Raw genomic sequence first — 25,692 nt, forward strand, 5'->3', positions numbered from 1 at the left:
CCTGTAAGCATCCTGTAAGCAAATTGTCACATAACCTCCTTGCAAAATCAAATGTTCAGTAAAGACTGGTCATAGTCTAACCACTGCGTAAGCTTTGTGCAAGCAAATCAGGATGAATAAGCAGGTCATGTGGAGCAGCCCTTTCTAGTTACATATTCTATTGGTGTTTGAAAACCTTTTGCCTCCATGTGCTGGGCTCCTAGTTCTCTTTGCTCATTGCCTGCATTTGGCAACAGTTATCCTGTCTTACATCAGCCCAGATGGACTACCTGCATTGCCTCAAGGTATCCTAGCCTGCCTACTATGGCAAAGCAGGTCTGTCTGCTTCTTTGAGATCTTGCAGACGCTACCTGGAACTAAGGCAGCTGGATCATCCGGGGATATAGGCAGCTGGATTGCCCTGACCTATTTTTGCTTTGTGGATGGAACAGAAAGTGCTGGGAAGGCAGAGGCAGTTCTTCTCAAGCTTTCCAAGCGGAGGTGTGGGGGCTTCTAAACTCCCTCTGCTTTCTGCCTCCCAACCCAAACAACACAGCACCAATCATATATGCTCCACAAGTACAGAGAACCTTATACTGTACACTGGGGGGAAGTGACAAGTGGGGTGCTGCAGGGTTCTTTCCTGGGCCTGTTGTTCTTCAACATCTTTATAAACAACTTGGACAAAGGAATTGAGGGGATGTTCATCAAATTTGCAGATGACACCAAACTGGGAGGGGTAGCTAATGCCACAGAAGACAGAATTGGGATTCAAAATGACCTTAACAGATTGGAAAACTGGACCCAAATGAACAAAATGAATTTCAATAGGGACAAATGTACGATTCTGCACTTAGGCAGGAAGAACCGGACGCACAAAAATAAGATTGGGGACACTTACTAGCAGTACATGTGTCAGGAACTGAGAAGAAGAGGAATGGTGGAGACCCCCTCCCCAGCCTGACCCTTCCAGAAAACTGGGAAATAATGGGAGAGGAGGAGGAGGAAGAGGAAGAACCAGGAGGGCAACAGTTGATGGACACAGTGTCTTTAGAAAGCATCCAGACCCCCCCCCCCAGAACCCGACGGGCATTGATAGTAGAGCAAAGGGCCCTCAGTGCCACCCATGGAGGAGATGATGACAAATGAGGAAGTAGGAGAAAAGGGGGTGGAGAGTACTTCAGGGCAACACCATTATTCCAAGAGGCTGCATTCCAAGCCTCTGTAAATACTGAATAAAAAGCAGATGGTAAGGACTTTTCCTTGTCTTATCCATTCCTGGCAACCTGCCATGGGGGTTGGCCTGACAATACATGAAAAGGATCTGGGGGTCTTGGTGGACCACAAGCTGAGCATGAGTCAACCGTGTGATGCAGCAGCAAAAAAAGCTAATGCTATTCTAGGCTGCATCAACAGAAGCATAGTGTCCAGATCAAGGGAAGTAATAGTCCCACTCTATTCTGCCTTCGTCAGACCACACCTGTTAAACTGCGTCCAATTCTGGGCACCACAATTAAGAAGGAAGTTGACAAGCTGGAATGTGTGCAGAGCAGGACAACCAAGCTGGTCAAGGGTCTGGAAATGAAGCCTTTTGAGGAAGTTCAGCAGTTGACCAGAGTCCCTCAGAAGGCTGTGGACTCTCCTTCCTTGGAGGTTTTCAAGCAGAGGTTGGATGGCCATCTGTCATGGATGCTTTAGCTGAGATCCCTGCATTGCAGGGGGTGGGACTAGATGACACTTATGGTCCCTTCCAACTCTGCAATTAGATGATTCTATGATTCTAGGGTGCTTCCAAACTGCCAGTATCTTACAGGAGCAATTCAAGTGCTTACTGAAAAATTTAGGTTTGTGCAATAGAAATTGATTAAGGTGCTTGGTCACCCTAGCACAGCAAATCCACTTTTAAAAAATTAATCAGACTTTTTTGGCTATAGGAAAGTGACAGGAACACGCATTTAAATGTGTGGGATTAACAAAATGTTATCAGGAAGACATAGAAACACCCCACAAGCAAAAAGGATGAATTGCTTTTGTAAGATGGATGAATGCAAGATTAATATTCATTGTCATATAACCTCCCTGTAAACAAATCAGAATAAATTCTGAATAAACACCAAATATAATTTAACTTCCATGGAAGCTTTGTGCAAGCAAATCAGAAGAAAAGGCAAGAAACAGGTCAACTGGAGACCACAGTGTTATGTATTGATTCTACTATGTTCAACAGGCTCTCAACTGGCTGTTGAATTTCTACATTGCTGCCATTTTCAGGTGGGATTCAATCACATCAGCAAATTCAGGTTGCATAATTGCAGTTGATCGGGCATCATTGCACAACACACCTGATCCCACCCACCGATTATTGGAACTTTTTGCAATAACAAGTCATGGAGAACTGCACTGGAAAGTATGGGATAACAATTGTATAACCTCCCTGAAAACAAATCAAAATGGATGCTCAATAAATAGTTCACATTGTGTAACCTCCTGGAAACTTTGTGCAAACAAATCAGGATAAGTGCTGGATAAAAGGACTATGGAAGCAACCAAAGGCTGCATGCGCACAACACATTTAAAGCACTGTCCTTGCCAAGAATTGGAGAACTGCAGTTTATTGCTCACAGAGCTAGAATCCCCAGCACCCTTCATAAACTAAAGTTCCCAGGATTCTTTGGAGGGATGTGCTTTTCTTAAGCTCACTTCTTCACACATCATGTTGGGATGGTGGGATCATAAATCCCACTTCAATCCACTGTCCAAGTCTGTCCACTTTGGGCTGATAGGGAAGGAGGAGCCCCTCCCTCAGGATCCTATCCCTCTTCAGGAACCAGACCCCTCCCTTCCAAATGCTCCTTGTCCAAGGCAGACCTGCCTCACAGCTAGAGAATAAGTGTGGCAAGGCAAAGGCTCTGTTGCATCATATGGGGCAGCCTGACATGCCCCTGAGGCCACACACCACATCTCATCAACAAACATATGGGCAGTCCTTTCTCTGGTCGGTTGGCCTTTCCTGTCACCTGCCAGGCTGACTCTGTCATAAGTGGGTCTTCATTAATTTAAAAGAGGGAGCCAACCCACGCCTTGGGTTGTGCTTGCCAGAGGCAAGTTTAATGAAGGAGTGATGTTTCTGTCACTTGAAGAGTCTATCTAAGGAAAAGGACATTGGATCTGTGCTCCAACCAAGTGCCTGGCACTATCACAGCAGACAAGAAAGCAGGGCTGCTTAGCTAGGGTAACTGGCTGCAAATGAGAAAGGCAGGACTCTTCTTATTGTTTGAAATGGTAGTGTAGGAGAGCAAGGTTCAGTTGGCACAGCTTTCTTGTATGACAAGCTGTACCTCTTGAAGTCCTGGCTGTCTGTGTGTGCATCGTTAGCTTAAAATGCAGGTAGGTTGTTCTTTTTCTCAGTTTGCATCACATTTTGTTGCAGGGGGACACACACACATCAAGATGCACTATTTCCTAAGTCACAACAGGACAGGGACATAGGAAGAGCCTGCTGTGTCAGGGGAACGATCCCTTTGGTCCAGCATCCTGTTCTCACAGTGGCCAGCCAGATGGGAAGGCTGCCGGCAGGACCTGAGACCAAGAGCCCGCTTGCTGCCGGAGGTTTCTAGCAGCTGCCATTCAGAAGCTTCAGACCGTGGAGTCAAAGCATAACTATTGCAGCTGGTAGCCACGGATAACCTTGACCTCCATGAACGTGTCTCTTCTAAAGCCATCCAAGTTGGTGGCCTGTGGAAGTGAGTGCCATAGCTTAGCTATGCACTGTGAAGTTATTTCTTTTGTTTGACCTGAATCTTCCAGCAGTCATCTTCCTCAAATTCTAGTATTCTGAGAAAGGAAATATTCTCCCTGTCCACTTTCTCCTTGCCATACATCATTCTATACCCCTCTTTTATGTATCCTCATACTTGCCTCTTCTCCAAACACAAACGCCCCCAATGCTACAATCTTCCCTTATAAGTGAGTCATTCCACCACCTTGATACTTTTAGCCAGGGCTTTTTTTTAGAACTAGAATTCATTTCCAGCAACTCTCAGGTGGGTGCCATTGCTATGATAAGAGAAGAAGGGAGACGTTCATGGTGAGTTCTGACACATCTTTTTCTAGAAAAATAGCACAGCTTTTAGCTGCTCTTTCCCGATCCCTTTTCAACTCTACAATATCCTTTTTGAGGTGAGGTGTCCTGAACTGTAGGCAGGATTCCAAATGTTGCACCAGAAATTTGCATAACCAAATGATGATATTGGCAATTTTATTTTAAGTTCTTTCCTATAAGGATCCCTAGCATGGGATTTGATTTTGCACAGTTGCCAGACACCACCAGTTCAGATCCCATGAGCACATATGTAAAATGAAGACTCCCGCCCTCTCAGCAGGCAATACTTTGCACTTGTTTCACACGTTCAGCTGAATTTGCCATCTTATCTCCCATTCACTCAGGGCTCCTCCACACTTTCCATGTCCCACAATTTATTCCATTTGTCCCATGATTTCTAGGCATGGGTTGGAGAGGTTTTTGTTTAGTCCCACTGCTTTCCCCAGGGAAACCTACTCACTGCTGAATCAGAACAAACATCAATCTGCAAAAATCCAAATGACATTTGTTCTGATTCAGCAGTAAATGGTGGATTTTCCCAGAGAAAGCAGCAGGACGAAAGACCAACCCACGCCTAGGAATTATGGGACAAATGGGAGCTATCTGCAAGCACTTTTTCTTTTAACAATCCTGAACAATTTAGTACCTTCAGCAAACTAGGCCACTGTATCATGGGCGTAGTGGGGGGAGGGTAGCTGCCCCCACTAAATCAAGTAAATAAATAAAAATACTTAACTAAAAGTAGAAATTGTAGAAAATTTTTGACATATTTTTTAAGCGCCTGAGGTCAGAAGAAAGTAGTTTAAAACAATTGCTGTGGAAACATTTTGTTCTGAATCTGCTAGACCAGGGGTCGGCAACCTAAGGCCCATGGGCCGGTAGTGGCCCATGAGCCTTGTCTAACCAGCCCATGGTGACCCCTGCTGCCGCCCCCCCCCCCGTTTGCTCTTACTGGAGTGGTGTGGTGCAGAGATCGACTTCCAGGTTGATGGTGCCTGTGCGCATGCACACAGGTGCTCCTCTGACCCTGAAGTGTGCCAGAAATAGCATGTGTGCATGTGTGCAGGACGGAGAAGCGCCCGTGCGCATGCGCACACATTATTTCCAGTGCACTTCTGGTTCGGAGAAGCACCGGAAATAGCGTGTGCACACGCACACAGGTGCTCCTCTAACCCGGAAGAGCACATGTGTGCACACGCTCCAACCCATCCTCCGACGGACAGAGCATCGACTGGCCCATCTTCCAATTAAGGTTGCTGACCTCTGCTTTAGATGCACCAGAATGACCAAGCAGATTATTGGGGGGGTGGGGTAAGCACTGAGTCCCCACCCCACCCTGCAATGCTGCTTTCTACTCAACTGCTGTACAGCGGTACCTCGGGTTAAGAACTTAATTCGTTCTGGAGGTCCGTTCTTAACCTGAAATTGTTCTTAACCTGAAGCACCACTTTAGCTAATGGAGCCTCCTGCTGCTGCTGCGCTGCCGCTGCCCGATTTCTGTTCTCATCCTGAAGCAAAGTTCTTAACCTGAGGTACTATTTCTGGGTTAGCGGAGCCTGTAACCTGAAGCATCTGTAACCCGAGGTACCACTGTAGTTCACTAGCATACAGTTCATCCTTGTGTGTAAAACTAGTTCATTTGGCTGCACCTGTTTCTGTCATAGAGTCTTGTCCCCAGCACTTCCTCTGACCTCATCTTATTTCATTTTAAAACATCTCTCTGCCCCAAAGGCTTGCACACTAATAGCACTTTTGAGAAAGATATATTGCACCATGGGAAAGGTTTTAGCTGCTGTAGCTTATTGAAGAGCACTTAATAAATCCAGTGTCTATTGTCAGCTCTGTCATCTAATGGAAATGGGAAGTGCAACACAAGTTCTTAGAATAAATCAGAGATGGGCAACCTGTGTCTCTTAGGCTCATTTGCCTCCCTTGGCCTAATATAATACTTCCTTTGACCTCAACAAGACCTGTTGCAAGAGCTATTTGTCCCTTTCCTAGCAGCCTTCTGGGTGGGGAGGAAGGGAGAGGAAGCAGGGGTGGGGGAGAAGGGGGTGGCAGAAAGAGAGAGAAATAAATGTTTTGCTCTGCCCTTGCTGCCACCTGGCATGCGGCCCCTGACAAATTGTCTCTAAGGAATATACATATTTATTTAGCTAAATTTAATTACCACTTGATTTTAATGAAACCTCTAGTTGGTTTACAAAAACAAACAAGCAAAACCCTCATTAGACATTAAAGCGATCAATAAAAGACAGGTATTTGAAAATATTCAAAAGATACTTCAAATCAAAGGTAAGCTAAAAAGAGATTAAAACACATGTCCACATTCTGCATGTCTGAGTAAGGTAAAGGTACCCCTGCCCGTACGGGCCAGTCGTGACCGACTCTAGGGCTGCTCATCTCGCTCACGAGGCCGGGAGCCGGCGCCGTCCGAAGACACTTCCGGGTCACGGGGCCAGTGTGACGAAGCTGCAACTGGCGAGCCAGAAATGTCTGAGTAGGCTTGCCAAATAAAAATGTTTTAAGCAGGAGTTGGAAAGAGTGAAGCAAAGTCACCTGCCTGATCCAGTAGGCAGGGACTTCTAAAGTAGGTGCTGCTGCAACTGCAACACTAAGAGATCAGCTTTTTACAGCTGTGCAGATTTGGTGGGCATACATGGGGTAAGGTGATACTACAGTGTAGTGATAAGAAAACGTAGTCATAAGGGGGAGAAAGTTGCTCACCTTTGGCATAAATGAACAGATATATTTGACATTTTCAGCAGCTTTTGGGTATCTTTGCTTCAGACTACCTCAGATACCTCCAGCATCTATGGAAAAGCAATGGCTGCCTCACCTGCAGCAGAAGACCCAGAGGGATCCACCATGGATGAGGTCACCGATTCTGCTGTGGCAGCTTCTTTGCCTGCAGAATCAGAGGAGGTTGAATGAGCTCTCAGCCCCATAAAACAATGGTGTCAGAAGGTGGAGGCAAAACTAGCTGTCACAGGTATTGGTTTACTGAATTCCAATGCAATGCTACCCAAACACACTTACTCAGGAGAACAATAATATAAATCACCACTACTATATTGGAACCACTGAATTTATGTTTTTCATTCACTTGCTAACATAGACAGAAGCACTCCTATTCAACTGTACTAAAAGCCTTCAGGTTTGATGAAGATGGGTGTAATGTTGTTGAGATGGTTGTGGGGCAACATTTGTCAGACAAATAAAGGCAGCCCTGGTTTCACATGACGCCAGCAAGGCCCTTGTCCAATATATTTTGCTGCCTGGAGTGGTTAACCCCAGGTTAACCAGAAGGTGGGTGGTCCGAGCCCACCCAGGGGATGTTGTGGGCAGGATTCCTGGATTGTAAGGGGTTGGACTAGGTGGAGTTCCACCCAACTCTACAATTCGATGATTCAGTGAATAGAATCTGAACTGGCATTCCTCCTGCACCTCACCTCTAAACCGACCATGGGGCAGCGTCCTCCACTGCACTTGCTTGCTACACCTTGCTTGCTGCCACTCATTCACCGCTCTACCTGCAGAATGGCTCCCACTGCTGCCCCCTCCTCACTCTGCCTAATGGTAGGTTTCACCCTCCCTCATGGTGGGTAGAGAGCCAGCTTCTTCCGTCAGCTCAAGCAGCTGGAAAGATCCATTACAGAATTCTGGAAGCTTTTATCTCTAAAATTGCATTTCTAGCCCATCTGGAAAACATTTGCTTTTAAACAAAGCCATGAAAGAAGCTCAAAAAGTTATCGCTGGAACTTCTCCTAATACAAAACTCTTCTGTTTCCCTCAAAATTCCCCGGTTGCTTTGCTTGAGCAGCAACATCTAAATCCCCCAAATCCCACTGTTTTGTGGTGAATTTTTAGTGCCCAATGCTAACCTCATTCTCTTATTACTGTTGCTGAGAGAAGCATCTGCTTTGTGGAGAGGGATAAAGGACCCCTGGCCATTAGGTCCAGTTGTGGCCGACTCTGGGGTTGCGGCGCTCATCTCGCTTTACTGGCTGAGGGAGCCGGCGTACAGCTTCCGGGTCATGTGGCCAGGAGGACTAAGCCGCTTCTGGCGAACCAGAGCAGCGCACAGAAACGCCATTTACCTTCCCGTCGGAGCGGTACCTATTTATCTACTTGCACTTTGACGTGCTTTCAAACTGCTAGGTTGGCAGGAGCAGGGACTGAGCAACGGGAGCTCACCCCATCACAGGGATTCGAACTGCCGACCTTCTGATCAGCAAGTCCTAGGCTCTGTCGCTTAACCCACAGCGCCACCCGCATCCCTTGTGGAGAGGGATACAAATAGTTTAAACTTTAAACAAATCCAATGTGCCTCCAAGCCCAAGAGTCCATTTAAAAATGCATATAAGAATTAAAGGATCCATTGTCCCCAAATCAGCTTCTCATGTTACATCGTATGGAAGCTATTTTCTGTGAAGCACCCTGAGACCTGTGGGTAGAGGGCGGTATAGAAATTCAATTAATAATCATAATCACAGTTTATAAGATATTTTTCTCTTTTAAGCTGCCTCTTCAAGTGGATAGGGCTGAGGCTACTGTAGCTATTGTCTGGGAATGAAAAGGAGCCTGGGGTGTGATAAATGACCTTATGGATTGCATATGCAGCAATTTGCAACACATGAAAAATCTAAAGGTGAGATTGAAAAGGTTTCCTGCATAACTAACATCTACTGCATTGCGGGGGTGGGGTGGGGTGAAGGCTAATAGCTGAATCAATCCCATCTAATGCTGTGTGATGCGTAAATTTGGTTTTGTTAGCTTAGAAGCTGATATTCATGAAATGACTTTTCAATTTTGTTGGTTTGCTCAGAATTTGGTGTGCCAGGCCATTCTTTTCTGGAATATCATCTGTGGTTCAGAATTGGCATCAGAAGATGATTTGGGTGGGTTTTTCTTCTTCTTTGGTTACTTGTTGCATTAACATGATCTAGTGACTTGTGCATCTGCTAGGTTTGGCTAACTCAGGAGTACAATAAATGTTTTCTATGGGTTCTGGGTGTGAAAGGGTCAATACAGCAGCATAGCATATGTTGCCAGTGCCCAGGGCGGGCAAGCCGCTGATGCTGCCACAGCCACGTGGTACCATGCTGTGCCGCCTGCCCGTGCAGGAGGAGCACGCCCGTTGACGTGGCCCTTGGTGAAAGAATCCCCCCTCAGCGAAGGGGGGTTGCCCCTCCTCACAGGGGTGCCCACTTGAATAAAAACCCCACAGCACATAATCAAGCATTTGAATGGCAATGTCCATCAACTTGGCAGGGCCACCCCCTCATATATTTTATTAGGCAGGCCAAAGACCCCTCGGCTCCAGGAGTTGGCTCCTGTGCCTCCTCAGAATTTTGTGCAATGTCCATATTTTCATTGGAGAAATGTTGGGAGGGGATGGAGTTATCTGACCCCCGAGTCATCTGAAGGCAACCCTGTAAAGGGAAGGGTTTTTTTTTAAAAAATGTCTAGTGCTTTATTGTTTTTATGTATGTTGGAAGCTGCCCAGAGTGGGTGGCAATCCAGTAAGATGTGTGGAGTATAAATAGTAATATTATCCTTATGGAATGGGACGTCCCTATTTTCAGCAGAGAAATGTTGGAGGGTATGCTGTATTGGAAGGACTTCGGCTCTAAAATCTCGCCCTCCAAGGACTGTAAGGTATCTCACTGCTTCGGGCATCAGTTTTACGGAGAAAGGAGGCCTTCGATCCCCTGCCCGTTTACTCTGGAGCCCCACGGCATCCTTTCAGCCTACGTCTCAAAACACGAAAGCGCTCTATACGTCTGGATCCAATTTATTTGAAAACGTGTTTGTCCTGGGGGCGCGCTCGGAGGGAAGGGAGCGCCCTCAGCTTTGCGGGCGGGCGGGCGGGCGAGGAAGTGGCCACCTGAGGCGAGCGACACTGGGAGCGACGAGCCGCGTCTCGGCTCGCCCTCGGGACAATGCGCTCGGCCAGCGCGGCGCCCGGGTGGCGGGAGCTCAGCCCCTCGAAAAGGGGCCCGCGCGGCCAACATGGCCGCCCGGCCGGCGCCTCGCCTCGTCCTCGGAGCCCGCGCCGGGGAAATGCCAAGCAGGCCGGCCGGCCGGCGCCGCCCTGAGGAGATTCGGGGCAGAGGGGCTTCGCCTGAAGGAGGCGGAGCCATTGGGCGGCGCCCCCTCCCCTGGGCAGAGGAGCAGGAGGCGGGGCTTCGCCGGGAGGAGGCGGGGCCAGGCGCTATAAATGCCCGCGCCGGAGGGCCGGCTCCTCCATTCCGGCGAGGGGCCAGGGCTTCTTCACTTGCGCTTCTCCGGCGATCGCTCGCTCGCTCGCTTGCTTGCTTTGTGGGCTCTTCCGCGGCGCGCTCCGACCACGCTTCCGCCTCGTTCTCCTCAGCGACTCTCCTCCGGCGCCATGATGAACGGTTTCCGCGACAGCAGGATCGATGAGGGCACCTTCCTCTTCACCTCAGAGTCGGTGGGGGAGGGGCACCCAGGTGAGCGCCCTCGCGGCAGAAGGAGGCGCGCGCCCGCGGGGGGCGAAAAAACCGGCGGAGGGGCCGGGGGAGGGGAGGGGGCGCGCGCGCGGCCGGCCGACGGCTCTCTCGCTGATTGGCTGCCGTGCTGGGGCGCGCGCCCTCCGGCTGCCTGGCTGGCTCGCGTCCGGCTCTCGGAGGCCCGTTTCGGCGGCTGAGGGCGGGGGCAGCGCCACGAGGGCGCCCCGGGGGGGGGCTGGGGTCTCGGGCGTCTCTTCCAGGCTGCGCTCGACCGCCCCGGACAGGAGCGGGAGTTCCCCGCTGCCCCCCTGGATTCCGGGGGGGGGGGGCAGGGTAACAAAGGGAAAGTGCGCGATGGCGGCATGGGAGGGAGACGGTGAGCGCGGGCTCGGAGCGCGCGCTCCCGCCCGGTGTCGGGGACGCGCCCCGCATTGCAGACGACCACGTGGTAGCCGCATGGCGCGATCTTGGGAGGGACGATGGATGGTAGGAAGGGAGCAGCCCCTGAGAAAAGGGATTTCGTGTGTGGGGAAATGCAAGAAAGAAGCCGGAAGCCCAAAACTGCAGCGGGGGTGGGGGAGACAAGGACCAGGCGCCTGCCTTTTACATACAGAAGCAGGTGGGCTTTCATGTAAGTATGCACAATCACGTATCTGTCTACCATACACAGAGTCAAAAAGCAATTCAAAACTACACAGAGCGGAAGAATTCGTTGTCGGCTCAAAAGGGTCTGGATGCCCAACGACGCTGGAGGAGGAGGAGACTTGCGCTTTCATTGTCCTTCTCCGCCATGATGTCTGGGCAGAGCCTGCAGCATGGATAGAGGGAGGGAGTTGGAGAAGGCTTTCCCCGATCTTGATGGCTGGGCATATGTGCTTTTTTGTACTCTTCTAAAGATAGCCTTTGCCCGGAGGCTGCATGGGAACAAGGGCTCTTTGATGCAGGGGAATTCAGCTTTGGCCATTTCCTTTGCTGCAGGAAAGGGGGGGGGGTGTTGCACCTCTGTTTCTGCCATGTGGTGGTTGAACCCATGTGGCTCCATTGAAGAATAGCACCTTGTAGGGTTTTCAGTTGGGGGGACGACTGCTGGATATCCGGCTTCTTTTTGCCTGAGTAGTATGCAGAGAACAGGGCAGAAAAGCATTGCTGGTGCTTTTATTCTGTTTTCCAAGACACAGTGAATGACATCTGTTCTTCTGACTTTGAAATCCACAATTCTAAGTGCCTGTTCTTTATACTTGCTAGACCTTTGTTCCCTCTGTAACTCAGTCCCCTAGAGAGCTATTTTAGTTTCTTGTTTAAAAATTGCCCACTATTTTTATGTGCTTAAATTTCTGTAAAATATTCTGATTTGGGCTTTCTGACTATGTTCAAGTTCTTTATACTGTGAAACTAGTCAAATGAGTATGTCATGCAACTGAACTTTATGTAGATTAGGCATTTGTATTGACGACTTAGTACCTCTTGATAGAATAAACACTTTAAGCACAACATCCACCTTTGGCACGATTTCTTCGTTTCTGGCTTAGGTGGAACTCCAAGCTGGAGGTCTATTTTATAATACTGTAAAATGTTCATTTAGTACTAGTGGTGTGTGCAGCTGTGTATCTTCTGTCTCAGACTTAGCCATATTTAGGAATCCTGTGCTGGTGGGAATTTATCCTTACTTGTTCTCTCTGGATTAGATATAGGATATAGGATGACACTAGTCTGCATTTATAGCCTGCAGCCTTGTGTGCAGACAATGCTTCTGGCAGTAACCGGTTATACACATTAAACAAATTGATGGCTTTTGAAGTATGCCTTAGAATTTCTGTTAAATATTTCTCTTAAATAAAGACTTCATATGTCTAGACCACTAGCTGAAGTGTTGGTGGTGGGGAGCCTTATCTGTGGCACGTTGGGGCCTCAGAGGTAACAGAGATGGCTAAATCTTGACCATTGAATGAAATGGTAGATCACATCTGAAGAATGGCTGTTAAGGACTATGTGTCAGGCTGTGTTGACACATAAGGGGTTGTAAAGCATTTTGGCATTCCAGACTTGAGTGCTCTATAATAAATTTCATTGCAGTGTGGGTTGACTTTGCTGGTTGAAAGCAGTTCCAATTTCAAAATGGTAAGTACAGTCGTATCTTGGAAGTTAAATAGAATCCGTTCCGGAAGTTTGTTTGACTTCCAAAACGTTTGGAAACCAAAGTGCAGCTTCTGATTGGCTGACTTTGATGTTCGAGTTCCAAAGAATGTTCACAAACTGGAACACTCACTTCCGGGTTTGCTGCATTCAGAAGCAAAACATCTGAGTACCAAGGCATTTGGGATCTAAGGTACAACTGTAGGATTAGATTATGTAAAGTTCTACAGAATTGAGTGGGTGTTTTGTAACCAGGTCCTTTCATTCTGCTTATAGAAACTCAGAGTCATCAATGCAGTATTGGAGCGATTGAATCTTAATGCCAAGATGCATGGTTGGGTGTGAGGCATTATTTGTAAAGGGCAAATATAAGGGCAACAGAATAAAAGGCAACATTATTTCATCTCAAACAGTGCAGTTTCCATGTGGAAACCAGTGGGTAGGAAATACAGAGAGCTGCAAGGTTTAGTCAACCAAAACTAGCTTGAGAACTGCGGGACACCTGTGCAATTCTGAGGGTAATTTTGTTTGTGTGCCTAGAGGGAATGGGGAAAGCTTGAACTTGTGCTATCAAGCATTGGCAAGTTTTGCTTAATTATAATTTTCCCCACTTCATTCATTGGTGCCTAATTACTTCCCAGGGTTTCTGCTGAACCATTAATTGTGAATGCTGGGTCTTTTTGTTGAATTGTTGGTATAAGTCATTAATGTCAAAACTAGCAGTTGCAACAGGTCAGCAGGAACCAGTGGCTGTTCCTAAACCAAGGCCTCCTATAAAGTCCTCTATCCATGTCTGTTACCAGAAAACAAGCAGATCGAGCTTTCCTGGGAAAGGGAGTTCCATATTGACACAAACAGCTGTTCTTTAATTGGTTGGTGATACCAGGAAAGAAGTGGTAAAAGGCTCAAACCTGCGTGGGTGTTGGCTGAATACTTTTTAACATGTGAAATAGTGGCAACCTTGAGGTCTGAAAAGTAATGGAAGCTGTTTCTGATTTTAGATAAGATCTGTGACCAGATTAGTGATGCTGTCCTTGATGCACACCTAAAACAAGATCCGGATGCCAAAGTAGCGTGTGGTAAGTTCCCTTGACCATTAAGGGAAGAAATGGAATCTATTGGGAGTGTGGTCAACTGCAACTCCTCTGTACTTTGAGTTGACAGTTCTGGTTCTGTATTATTTTGCAGAAACTGCTGCAAAGACAGGAATGATCCTTCTGGCTGGGGAGATCACGTCTAGAGCTGCGGTTGACTATCAGAAAATTGTTCGTGAAACAATAAAGCACATTGGCTATGATGATTCCTCGAAAGGTAAGCAGATTGGATTGCTTCTGGCCGTTTTAATTTTGAATAGAAATGTTGACCGTTAATAAGATTGGGACTTACAAGCATTATGTATGCGTCCTAGGTTTTGACTACAAGACATGCAATGTATTGGTTGCCCTGGAGCAGCAGTCCCCTGATATTGCTCAGGGAGTTCATCTTGACAGAAAGGAAGAAGACATTGGTGCTGGGGATCAGGTCAGTGTTATAAGAGGCTGCGGATTACTCAAAATTTGTTTGTGGTGAACATTCTTAAAACTTCACCTCAGGAAGCTGAAATTTCATATCTTGGTTTGGTTACAAAAATAGGGCTTGATGTTTGGCTATGCTACGGATGAGACGGAAGAGTGCATGCCCCTGACTCTTCTCCTTGCACACCAGCTGAACGCCAAACTGGCAGAGCTTCGTCGTAACCATACCTTGCCCTGGCTACGACCAGATTCTAAAACTCAGGTAAATGTCTTTAACTTGCGTTGTCTTAACATTGAAAGGTCTTGAAAATGGAAACCATATTCAATCTTCTATTAAGGCCTTTTAAACTACAATCAAAGTGTATGAAGAACTTGGACATGAAATAATGCAAAAAATATGTTTTCCTTGATTCCCTTTTAGGTGACTGTGCAGTACAGACAAGACCGAGGTGCAGTCATCCCTATTAGAGTCCATACAATTGTTATTTCTGTTCAACATGATGATAAAATTGGGCTGGATGAGATGAGGGATGCCCTGAAAGAGAAAGTGGTCAGAACTGTTGTACCTGCAAAATACCTGGATGATGATACTGTCTACCACCTGCAGCCTAGTGGCCGTTTTGTAATTGGTGGCCCCCAGGTATGATGAAGGTTGGATTCTTGTCCCTTGCCTAATCTGTACAATTGATGGTACCTTATTGGAAGATCTCAGCTACATTGTTACAGTTCAGAAGCATCATGCTTTTATGACAAATCAAATGCCTTTGCTCCATATGCCATCTAGAGTTCTAGTGTCACACAGCACAGTTCTCCTTCTGGTAGCTTTGCCTTGCTATAGACCAGGGGTGGAGAGCCTCTGAACTGCCACATGTTATTGGACTAAAACTTCCTCCCCTGATCATGGGCCACGTTGGCTGGGGGCTGGTGCGAGTTCACAATATGGAGAGCTACGGGTTCCTCATTCCACTCTCATAGACAGGTGGTGTTGTGTCCAGTCAGATGAGATTGACTCTGCAAGAAGGTTGGCAAATAAATAATGAAAAAAATTGCCAATTTCAGGGAGATGCTGGCTTGACTGGCCGGAAGATCATTGTTGATACGTATGGTGGCTGGGGAGCTCATGGAGGTGGTGCTTTCTCTGGTAAAGACTACACAAAAGTTGACCGTTCAGCATCTTACGCTGCTCGCTGGGTTGCAAAATCCCTTGTGAAGTCTGGTCTCTGTCGGAGAGTGCTGGTTCAGGTATGTTCAGTCTGTTGTTTCTGGGCAACAAGATGCATTTTCCCAAGATTTGCAACATTAGTGTTTTCTTCAAATGAGTATTTGGGGTTTAAGATGTTAGACTTTGATGGTGTAGTTGCACAATTTATTAGAAGCTGGGAAGTGTGTACAGTTGGCACTTTCATGATTTTTAGGCAGCTGCAATGCAGCAGAGATGTAAATCAGGTTCTGGTAATGCTCAGCTGTATAACAGCTGCTTCTGAAAAATGCGGTCCTTGTATTAATACACCCAGCACCTCCATGATTCTTGCACCTGTAATCAATGCCACAGTAAATCTCAAATGCTGCCTTGCAGTGGCCATTGCAATCCTTACCAGGTTTCTTAGACTACAGTTCCCATCGTCCTTGACCATTGGCCATGGTTGCTGGGGCTCATGGGCATCCCAGCAGCATTTGGATGATGCCACATTTCCAACTCCTGCTCTGGCAAGAGTTACTTGGGTGCCATGCAGTATTTGCCAACTTGATGTGTGGCTGTGCTGTTACGTGTCTTTTCAAAGCTTGGGTTCTGAAATAAACACAGTAGGAAAGGTAAGTTGGATGAAATAAGCATTCAGAATTCATTATGGAGGTACAGCTTAAGGATTAGTAGTAAAAACAACTGGCCAGGGAGTGTGGGTTGAAAGGAAAGTTGAGAGGAAAATATTGGAATAATGGTGTGTGAAGAGGGAGAAGAAAAATGGGATACCCTACAAAGTAGCTGAAACCACACATTTTAATGCCTTTGGTTTATATTAACTTTGCTCTTAGGTCTCCTATGCCATTGGAGTGGCCCACCCACTGTCAGTCTCCATTTTTCATTACGGCACCTCCCAAAAGACTGAGCATGAGCTGCTAGACATTGTGAAGAAGAACTTTGACCTCCGCCCAGGGGTTATTGTCAGGTAAAACATGGTGGTGCATGCACATAATATTCAGACAGATAAAAAAGAGGTAATAAGGATGGGACTAGGCATAAACAAGGCATTACCATTTGGCAGTCTGCCCTAAATGTACATGATGTTGCACAATCTCCTACCATAGACACTTGTCAAAACACCTAGTCTCCTGGGGAGTGGTGGAGACAGTGCCCCAGCACTGCTGTAGAGGAGCTTTGGGGTGGTTCATTTTTCTAGAGATAAAACAAAGTAGTGCTTGCTCTTTAATATGTAGTAGTTAAAGCAGAATGGTGTGCTAGCCTGTGCCTCTTTGTCACTGTATAGTAAGGCAAATTAGAGTTTATGATGTCACATGCCAGGGGAAGGCACAGAAAATGAGAAATATCTTAGAATAGCACATTTTGGGGCAAAGGTGGCTGATAACAAAGTAGCTTGTTGCTGTCCGGCCATGATCCCCAGCCAGTTTGGAGTTGCACCATTGGCATACATACCCAAGATTGAAAAGCTATTCTCTTTTAATGCAGCAAGTGGTGTATAGATACAGTAATATTAAATACACCCTTGCAAATTGGCGCAGCCCTTGTGGCTCTTGCATTGATTTGGAAAGTATGGATAGTGCAGGGATATGAGGATTTCTGTGAGTTGTTACAGACTCCTCTTGGGCACTTCAGTCATGTGCTTTTGAGTATTAAAGCTCATTTTCCAGAGATCATCTGGGTATTTTGGCCCATCCACTGACACCCAAGGCCAGCTATGTTGTACTGTCCTGGAATCAAAGTGTGAAGTTGTGGGTGCTTAGCTCTGCAAACATGGGTGTTCTGAGTGGTGCTGCTGCCTACACTGACTAACTGCTTCTAAAAGCTCCAAGCTGGAAGTAGGCAGGTTTGGTTGTAATATGAGCTGATTATTCAGATAGGGAGTACCATTCCCAGTGGAGAAACTTGTGGTGATCTACAGTTGGATGTAGCCACTCATAATGGAGGGTAAGTATTCTGCAATGTCAGTTGAGCCCAGGGGCTTAGTTTCCTTGGGATGTATTTGCATTGGCACCCAGAATTGGGAGCAAATGGGTCCCATCTACTTCCTGTGCACAAAGTAGCCGTTGGTCCATGACTTGGGACTACAGCATTGAACATCAAGTGGCCCCTTCAGTGTAGCTGGTTTTTGCTTTGCTTGATAAATGCCTTGTATTGAGTTACGGACTTGTATATTCCAGGGATCTGGATCTGAAGAGGCCTATTTATCAGAAGACTGCAGCCTATGGCCACTTTGGTAGGGACAACTTCCCATGGGAAGTGCCCAAAAAGCTTAAATACTGAATTATGTTGGGCTTCTTTCCCCAGACCTGTTGGTGTACATTACAGAGAAACCTCCAGGCTTTTCTGTGGGAAAGAGCACCATTCCCTAAACTGGTCCTGTCCTCTGCTCTTAATTTGGCACATTCTGTCCATTGCCATGAATATTAGTCCTCCGGGGACCGCAATTGCACTGTGCTTTCTCCTCTTCCTGGTGTGCTTGACGTATGTGTAGAGCCAGTTGAGCGTAGGCGCTATATGTATAGCAGAAGAACAGGCTGTAGTCAAAACAGTGCTTCAGTCTAATCCTTTATATTGCCCAAATGCTAATGAGAATTTCCTTTCAACAATGAGCAAGATGCCTCCCTCCTAATGTGCACTGCGTGGTTTCACATAGTCTCTGTCCAGATATCTAGAGCAAGATGGTGCAATGATTGGACCCCCCCCCCCCCCGGATCTCTTGTGAGTGAGTCATCGCCGCCTTAGCAGATGGCCCTGCATGCTCCGCAAGTTCCATTTTGGAACTCTAGTCTTGTGTAGTTTTTTAATTGAGGCAATTTTGGTCCCACAACTCCTGGTATTATTCTCTTAAAATCAGTCAGCACCATACCTTAATCATTTTCTGCTCTTATCTTCTTGGGGGATGTACGTAATAAAGGTTTTTTTTAAAAAAAAAATCCTATGCACAGTTTTAGCACTAGCCAAACCTCGCCATCTTTTATTAAGCGGGCCCTTGGCCAGCCTTGTGATGTACTGCAGAGAAGTCACAGGGTTGTACCTGAGGTCTGTAGGCTGCATACTTTTGGCACCTGGAATTTTTTTCTTTAGAAGAGCCAAGAATTTCATGTTGCACAAAACTCCCAGGGTTTATTTTCAAAGCCAGGTCCAAACTGCATTCTGAAGTACTGGCGTAGCTACAGAGAAGCCAGTTCCCTTCAGAGTGTAAGTGCATTTGGAAAGGACGTGGGGGAAAACCCTACATACTTGAAATTTTTTTATACTTGCTTATTTATTGTGTTTGGGATAGGGTGTGAGTACAGAGAAGCCCTGGTCTCAAATGGCAGCTTTTTAACTTTATTTTGACACCATAAATTCCTTGACAGTACCCAGCATTCCCTGATAGGCCAAGGTGTCCTACAGAAAAGCCTTGGGTCACAACCTGCAGGGGGTCTGGCTTGTGTAAAACAGGGGAGGGCAGTGCTCAGGATAACTGGCCTTGGGAGAGGCTGACTTGGCTGGTGTTGTACAGAGAAACCAGCTTGTTTACCTGCCCATTCCATGGCAAGTGTCCTAAGCAGGAAGTGCCTTTTGCGTTCCAATTTTTTTTCTGGGCGTTTATTACGTATGTCTGGTTCAATTCCAAGTTGATTTTAAAGTTCTTAATAAAGTGCTAGGTTCTATCTTACTGTGTTGTGTGTCTCTGGTTTGAATGTCAAGGTTGGAGGTGTACTAAATCGGGAATAAGAGGCTCTTGCTATAACTTGTATTGTATACAGAAGAGGGGAAACAAAGGTTGAGCAGGATGCAGAAGTTACCTGCATTTTGGAAGTTTCTTGAAAGCGCACCATTCTTTATGAATTCATGCCTGAGTTGGAGCTTGATGCCAATGCATTTGCTTCGCTACCTGTGTTAGGATTATTTTAATACTTGACTGAATCCACACCTGCAGAATGCACACTGTGCTGTTGTCAACTTGTGCAAAATTGGTTATGCAGGTGGCAGCTTAAAACAGCTGTGCAAGCAACAAACATAAAAACTATGGACATAGATCACCTGGAGCTGTAAGGGGAAGGAGCTAAGCTTCATATGCTGCCAGTAGCACCACCGCCATTGTGGCAGCAAACTACAGTGGTACCTCTGGTTACGTGCTTGATTCGTTCCGGAGGTCCGTTCTTAACCTGAAGCACCACTGCCACGCTGCCACCATTCAATTTCTGTTCTCATCCTGAAGCAAAGTTCTTAAGTCAAGGTACTATTTCTGGGTTAACGGAGTCTGTAACCTGAAGCGTATGTAACCCGAGGTACCAATTACAGAGAAAGTAATGAAGGTGAGAAGAAAAAAGGGTGTATGAACAGACCACTTGATGTTGCGGGTACTGATCAACTTCCCAGATACCACCCACTTCGCTGGCCTATTCTGAGTGTTTGAAATGTTTCTATTCCATTCATATTTTTAGAGCAGGTTGACTTGCTGAATATGGCACCATCCTGCATATGGTGGGGTGTGCTGTCTAGCTGCTACTTTATTGAGCTCACTGATGCTACTCTCCAGATAGCCAGAAACTTTCTCGGATTCAAATTTTATTGCATTGTACAGCTTGTTCCCTCCTGCGAACCTGGTGCAATAAGGGTGAACATTCTGTGGTGCATTTGGGTTGAACATTTAGCTCATTGCCCAAGCCCACTGATTCTGTAACTGACTGGAGAGCACATCTGGCTGTTGCCGTCCTGCTCTATTTGGCCCAAATTCATTTCTTTTGTTAGCAGTTAATGGGCTTCTACCTCTGCAGGCAGGTTCAGATCTGAGCAGAAACAGCTGCCTGCTGTGTCTCCTTTGTTGCTGTAAGGCATCATTCAGCCCCACCTTCCTGTTGTCTTAGATCTAGGGGTCCCCTCCAGGCACAAGTGGAGTATAAAACATTCCATTAGGAAGCTTCAGGACAAGCACCATATGTCTGTTGGGGATGATGGGAGCTGGTAAAAGGCTAATTTTGGACAAAGCAGAGTCGGCAAAGTCACCAGGAAGCATCTATGACAGTAATGTGGCTCAAGGCCCACTGTTCAAAACTATTTGCCATCAGAACCGTAGCATAGGTCCTGAAATATGTATCTGGTGTTGAAGGTCCTGAAGAAGTGCATTTTCAGCATATGTCAGATGCTATACAATAATCATTAGATGCACCTTTGTGGGGAGGGATTTCTGTCATTTCGGAGAAGCTTTCCCCCCAGTCTGCCATTCCCTGTGCTGCTCTGGATAATCAAACTTGCTAGAATGCTGCTGTTACTAACATCTGTGAGGGATTGTAGGGAAAGAGACATGGTATCTGAACAGGGCTTCTAATATTTGCAAAAAGGCCAGTGTGACATCAAGGGGGGGGTAATCCCTAGTTCCAGGCAGGCATCGTGAAGAATAAGGCTATTGGCTGCAAGCCATGACTCTGCTACCTCAACTATATGGATATGAGCCTCTTGAATTGGGCTTAGAAGCAAATAGGCAACCAATGTGCTGTTTTAAAAAGGCTCATTGTTGTGGGAGCCTGTCACACATTGTCTGCTGTGCCCAGTCCCTGACCTACTGCCTGTGTAAACTGCTTCCTCAGCTAAAGCCTTTAAGCTGCTTTCCCCACAGCTCTGGTTCTAAAGTGTGTCAGGCAGGCCCATGAGATCCTTTCTAGGCCTTGGTGGCAGCTGCCAGTCTCAACAGCAGCTTTGTGGCTGTGATGAGATTTTAGTGTAAGTGCAGGAACATGCAGAAATACTGTTTAAAGAAAGACCATTGAAGTATTTCCGCTTTGCCTGGCCTGTAAATTGATCTCTCCTGGTTCTAAGCTACTGGAATGTGAATTAATGAATAATCTAAATACAGTTCTGTATCATGGGCTCGATACAGACCTGGGCTGAGTACTCTCCTTCCTTCTGGTGGATTGTAGCCTGAAGCTGCAGTTCTGAGAATAAGCTTCATTGTAAACTAATTTTGTAGTTAGCCTTTAAAATAGAACGTCCATTATTCATTCACACACTTCAGTGCATTAAAGTATTCATTGCATTAAATTTATTCTGTTGTTTTTCAGACCTCATTTGCAGCATTTTAGTGAAACAAAATGCAGTTGCAGTTCTAGGCTGTTGAATGCAGAAACGCAAACTTCTCAGTTTGAGGACTAGTGTCTTACTGACAGATTCCTCCTTGCAAGTCATTTTAATATTTTCCGTTCCAGTGACTAGGGGATTAGTTATAATTTGCCCCTTAACAGGTTTCCTTCCTCAGCACCCCCTTTTCCCCTTTTATAGCAAAATGGCTCTTATTCTGCAAGAAAAAAATAATAATGAAAGGGAATCTGTAAGATTACACCTTGCCCCAAGCAACAAAATTAAGCAGCAATTTATTGCTGTTATTGCAGCTATTCTCATCAGGGAGCAATAAAATAGGAAACTCAACATTGGAGACTTTGCTGAATAGGATTTCACAGTGAGCAAACGTAAGAGGATCTTGGCTGTGGAGACTTGCTTGATAATATAGAGCTATTTTAAGTGCTGTCTAGAGCCTCCCTTTTTAATCCAACTTGCTATGAAAAAGCACTGCCATGACCACGCTGGAAGAGAGCAGTTGTGATAGGACCGGGTTGCATGGGATACACTTGGTGAAAACAACAGTACAGGCACCTGCGTGTTAAAAACTGAATGACTCTTACCAGTAGCTGGGAAATGCATTAAAAATCTGACTGTCTTGACCTGTAGCTGTGTCAGAGTGTTAAGTCCTCTCTGCTCTGAAATCACTTGGTCGTAGGAAAGACCCTTTAGCCTTAGCCTCTCATCTGCTACATAGAGGTAATGTGACTGGCCTACCTTACAGGGTTGCTTATAAGGATTATAAGCTAATCGATATGAAACACTTTGAACACACAAAAGCAGCAGATAAGTTCTACATGTGATATTTTGGAGACCACTGTTGCTCGGCAAATCTCTCCAAATAGGGAATTCCATACATCTGAAGAGGCAGACTTGATCAGCTCAGTTGCTCTCATTCACAAAAGGTAGATCACTGGACAAGGCCTCTTCCACTGATTTTAAGCGATTTACACTTGCTTGCCTGTGTATAAAGAGCTTCTGGGAACAGCATTTTTAAAAAACCAGAAGAAAGATTCAGCTCAGCGAATTTGTTGCCTAAAGGATCTCCATTGGCAAGTCACACTTGCCACTCAAGCAATAAACCTGCTCCTTGTGGCTGCCCACCATTCTTCATGGTGTTGTGTAGTGTTTCAGATGTGGAAACAAGTGGACGGGAGTCCCAGGTCATTCAGGGCTAACACCAGCATCTTGATTTGACCCTGGAAACTAGGAACTGGTGTAGATGAAAAAACGAGGCCTAGCACTTTCCAGGTAAAAAAACAAGACAACAACCCGGCCACTTTGATATGCTACTTTAGTTCCCACATTTCTCACATGTTGGAGTCTAGCTCCCATCAGCCCCCAGCGGCCAGCAGGAAGGATTGCTAGGAGTTGTGATCCAACAAAGGTTTCCCAGCGCAGCCCTTCAGCTTCCTTCGGGAAAGTTGCCAGCGGATTGTTTTTTGCAGCTTGATCTGAACCACATTTAGCAAGAACACCTTATTGCATTTAGTGGAGGTTATTTTTTTAGTTAAGTCTACATAGGTTTGCAGTCTTTATTATTTACTTGTGGATTTATTTCCTGCCATTTAACAAAAATTCAAGCAATGAAACTGGTTGCTAAAAGGAGCAGCAAAATCAAAAAGCGAACCTGCTAAGACTACACTCCTTTGGCAGAGGCACTGAATGGAACAGGCAGGCATAGCGTGTCACCCTAAGTATTTTGTCCCCTTTCCCCAAGGTATTCCTGCCTGAGTGCTCTTGTAAAACACTAATCTTGTTCTGCCCACTGAAAGTAGTTCACAGGTGAGCACTGGGTCATGTCAAAAGAGGCAATGCATATTGCTGGACCCTGCACTGCCCTCTGGTGCTTAAAGGAATAAGAGTACAAAAAGATTTGAGCCTGACTAGGGACACAACAGGAGAAGCGGAGCGGAGAGACTGACAATGATTTCCGAAACCTGAGATCTGGTGGGCAGCCCCGCAGTGGGGTCAGAGAAGTGGGTGAAAACTTCCACTGAAATTCCACAAAAATTCCGCAATATCACAAATGTTCTGGGTCCCCCCCCATGTATTTTGCACTACAGCTTGTCCAGACAGCAATAATGTAGTATCGGGGAAGTGTCACAGAACTAATACAGCAGAATAAATTATCACCAATGCCCTATTAATATGCCAACAACAATTTAAAAAATACTTTTACCCTTATACGTCAGCCATCAGATGTCTTCTAAAAGTCAGATAGTTGTTTATTTCCTTGACATCTGATGGGAGGGCATTCCACAAGGCGGGTGCCACTATCGAGAAGGCCCTCTGCCTTGTTCCCTGCAACCTCACTTCTTGCAGTGAGGGAACCACCAGAAGGCCCTTGGAGCTGGGCCTCAGTGTCCAGGCTGAATGATGGGGGTGAAGCTGGTAGACAGCTGCCCTGGGCACAGAATTGATCTGTGCCTCCATGGACAGCTGGGAGTCTAAAATGACTCCCAGGCCGTGCACTTGATCCTTCAGGGGCACAGTTACCCCATTCAGCACCAGGGAGTCCTCCACACCTGCCTGCCCCCTGTATCCCAGAAACAGTATTTCTGTCTTGTCAGGATTCTACCTCAATCTGTTAGCTGCCATCCAACTTCCAACCATCTCTAGGCACTCACACAGGACATTCCCCGCCTTTACTGGTTCTGATTTAAAGAGAGGTAGAGCTGGGTATCATCCGCATACTAATGAACACCCAGCCCAAACCCACTGATGATCTCTCCCAGCGGCTCCATATAGATGTTAAAAAGCATGGGGAAGAGGATGGAACCCTGAGGCACCCTACAAGTGAGAGCCCAGGGGTCTGAACACTCATCCCCCAACACCACTTTCTGAACACGGCCCAGGAGGAAGGAGCAGAACCACTGTATAACAGTGCCACTAGCTCCCAGCCCCTCTAGTTGTCCCTAACCTGCTGGAGATCACCGACCAGCGCGACCAAGGCAGTTTCATTCCCGTGATGAGGTCTGAATCCCGATTGGAAGGGATCTAAGGCGTGCTTCCATTCCAAGAATGGAAGATCTGAGACTGGGCGATAGTTGGCCATATTGGCCATGTCCAAATATGTTGTTTTAAGAAGCTGTTTAATAACTGCCTCTTTCAGCGGGTCTAGGAAGGCTCCCTGACAGAGGGAAGCATTCACCACCCCGCAGAGCCCATTGCCCAGCCCTTCCCGGCTTGCATTTATGAGCCAGGATGGGCAAGGATCCAGGAGACAGGTGGTCTGTTTCACTCCTCCAAGCAGCCTGTCCACATCCGCGGAGGTAACAGACTGGAACTGATCCCATTCAACTTGACTAGACAGGACTCTAGCACTCTCCTGCCCCGGCCCTGCTTCCACAGTGGAGTCTACCTCTTTCCAAATCTGAGCGACTTTATCTGCAAAAAACTTTGCAAAATCATTGCAGGAGATCCTGGGGGCCTTACCAGGCCCCAATGATGAAGGTGGTTCCGTTAGATTGCAAACCACCTAAAAGAGTCTCCTTCTGCTGTTTTCTGCAGATGCCACAGAGGCGGTGAAGAAGGTCCTCTTCGCCGTTGCTATCGCCACTTGGTATGCTTGACGTGTCCGGTCCGATTCAGAATGAGTTTTCCACCACTGGCACTTTAGCCATCTCAGCGATTGTTTCATTGCCCTCTGCTCTGGGGAAAACCACGGGGCTGTCTAGGCGCCATGCAATCAGAAAGGGCGCTTTGGAGCCAGACAGTCGATTGTTGTTGTTTAGTCGTGTCCGACTCTTCGTGACCCCATGGACCAGAGCACGCCAGGCACTTCTGTCCTCCACTGCCTCCCGCAGTTTGATCAAACTCATGCTGGTAGCTTCAAGAACACCATCCAACCATCTCATTCTCTGTCGTCCCCTTCTCCTTGTGCCCTCCATCTTTCCCAACATCAGGGTCTTTTCCAGGGAGTCTTCTCTTCTCATGAGGTGGCCAAAGTATTGGAGCCTCAGCTTCACGATCTGTCCTTCCAGTGAGCGCTCAGGGCTGATTTCCTTCAGAATGGAGAGGTTTGATCTTCTTGCAGTCCATGGGACTCTCAAGAGTCTCCTCCAGCACCATAATTCAAAAGCATCAATTCTTTCATGGATCACTGCCTTGCCGTGGCGAAGGGGCTTGAAGAACTCAGAGAAGCTATGAACTATGCCGAGCAGGGCACCCAAGATGAACAGGTCA

At 46.7% G+C, this 25,692-nt stretch overlaps 1 protein-coding gene and 1 long non-coding RNA gene across 3 annotated transcripts; one reads left to right on the forward strand and one right to left on the reverse strand.

Moving 5' to 3' along the window:
* Positions 1 to 1,936: 1,936 nt before the first annotated feature.
* Positions 1,937 to 9,167, reverse strand: LOC308590812. Its single transcript, XR_014009913.1, has 3 exons — positions 7,966 to 9,167; positions 6,809 to 6,989; positions 1,937 to 4,035 (listed from the first exon to the last, which is right to left on the reverse strand). It is a non-coding gene; the product is annotated as an uncharacterized lncRNA (long non-coding RNA).
* A 1,122-nt stretch (positions 9,168 to 10,289) lies between these two features.
* Positions 10,290 to 19,063, forward strand: LOC308590761 (S-adenosylmethionine synthase). Of its 2 annotated transcripts, none has more exons than XM_081200972.1 (9): positions 10,290 to 10,557; positions 13,692 to 13,769; positions 13,879 to 14,001; positions 14,099 to 14,211; positions 14,323 to 14,466; positions 14,626 to 14,844; positions 15,264 to 15,446; positions 16,236 to 16,369; positions 17,580 to 19,063. In XM_081200972.1, the coding sequence occupies exons 1-9, from the start codon at positions 10,305 to 10,307 to the stop codon at positions 17,680 to 17,682; spliced, it is 1,350 nt and encodes a 449-aa protein (XP_081057098.1). In that variant the 5' UTR covers positions 10,290 to 10,304; the 3' UTR covers positions 17,683 to 19,063. The 2 variants fall into 2 exon arrangements, with proteins under 2 accessions (XP_081057098.1, XP_081057097.1); XM_081200971.1 differs by lacking the exon at positions 10,290 to 10,557 and adding an exon at positions 10,999 to 11,188.
* Positions 19,064 to 25,692: the final 6,629 nt, after the last annotated feature.

The sequence above is a fragment of the Podarcis bocagei genome (assembly GCF_964188305.1).
Source record: "Podarcis bocagei genome assembly, chromosome: 7".
Taxonomy (NCBI): Eukaryota; Metazoa; Chordata; class Lepidosauria; order Squamata; family Lacertidae; genus Podarcis; species Podarcis bocagei.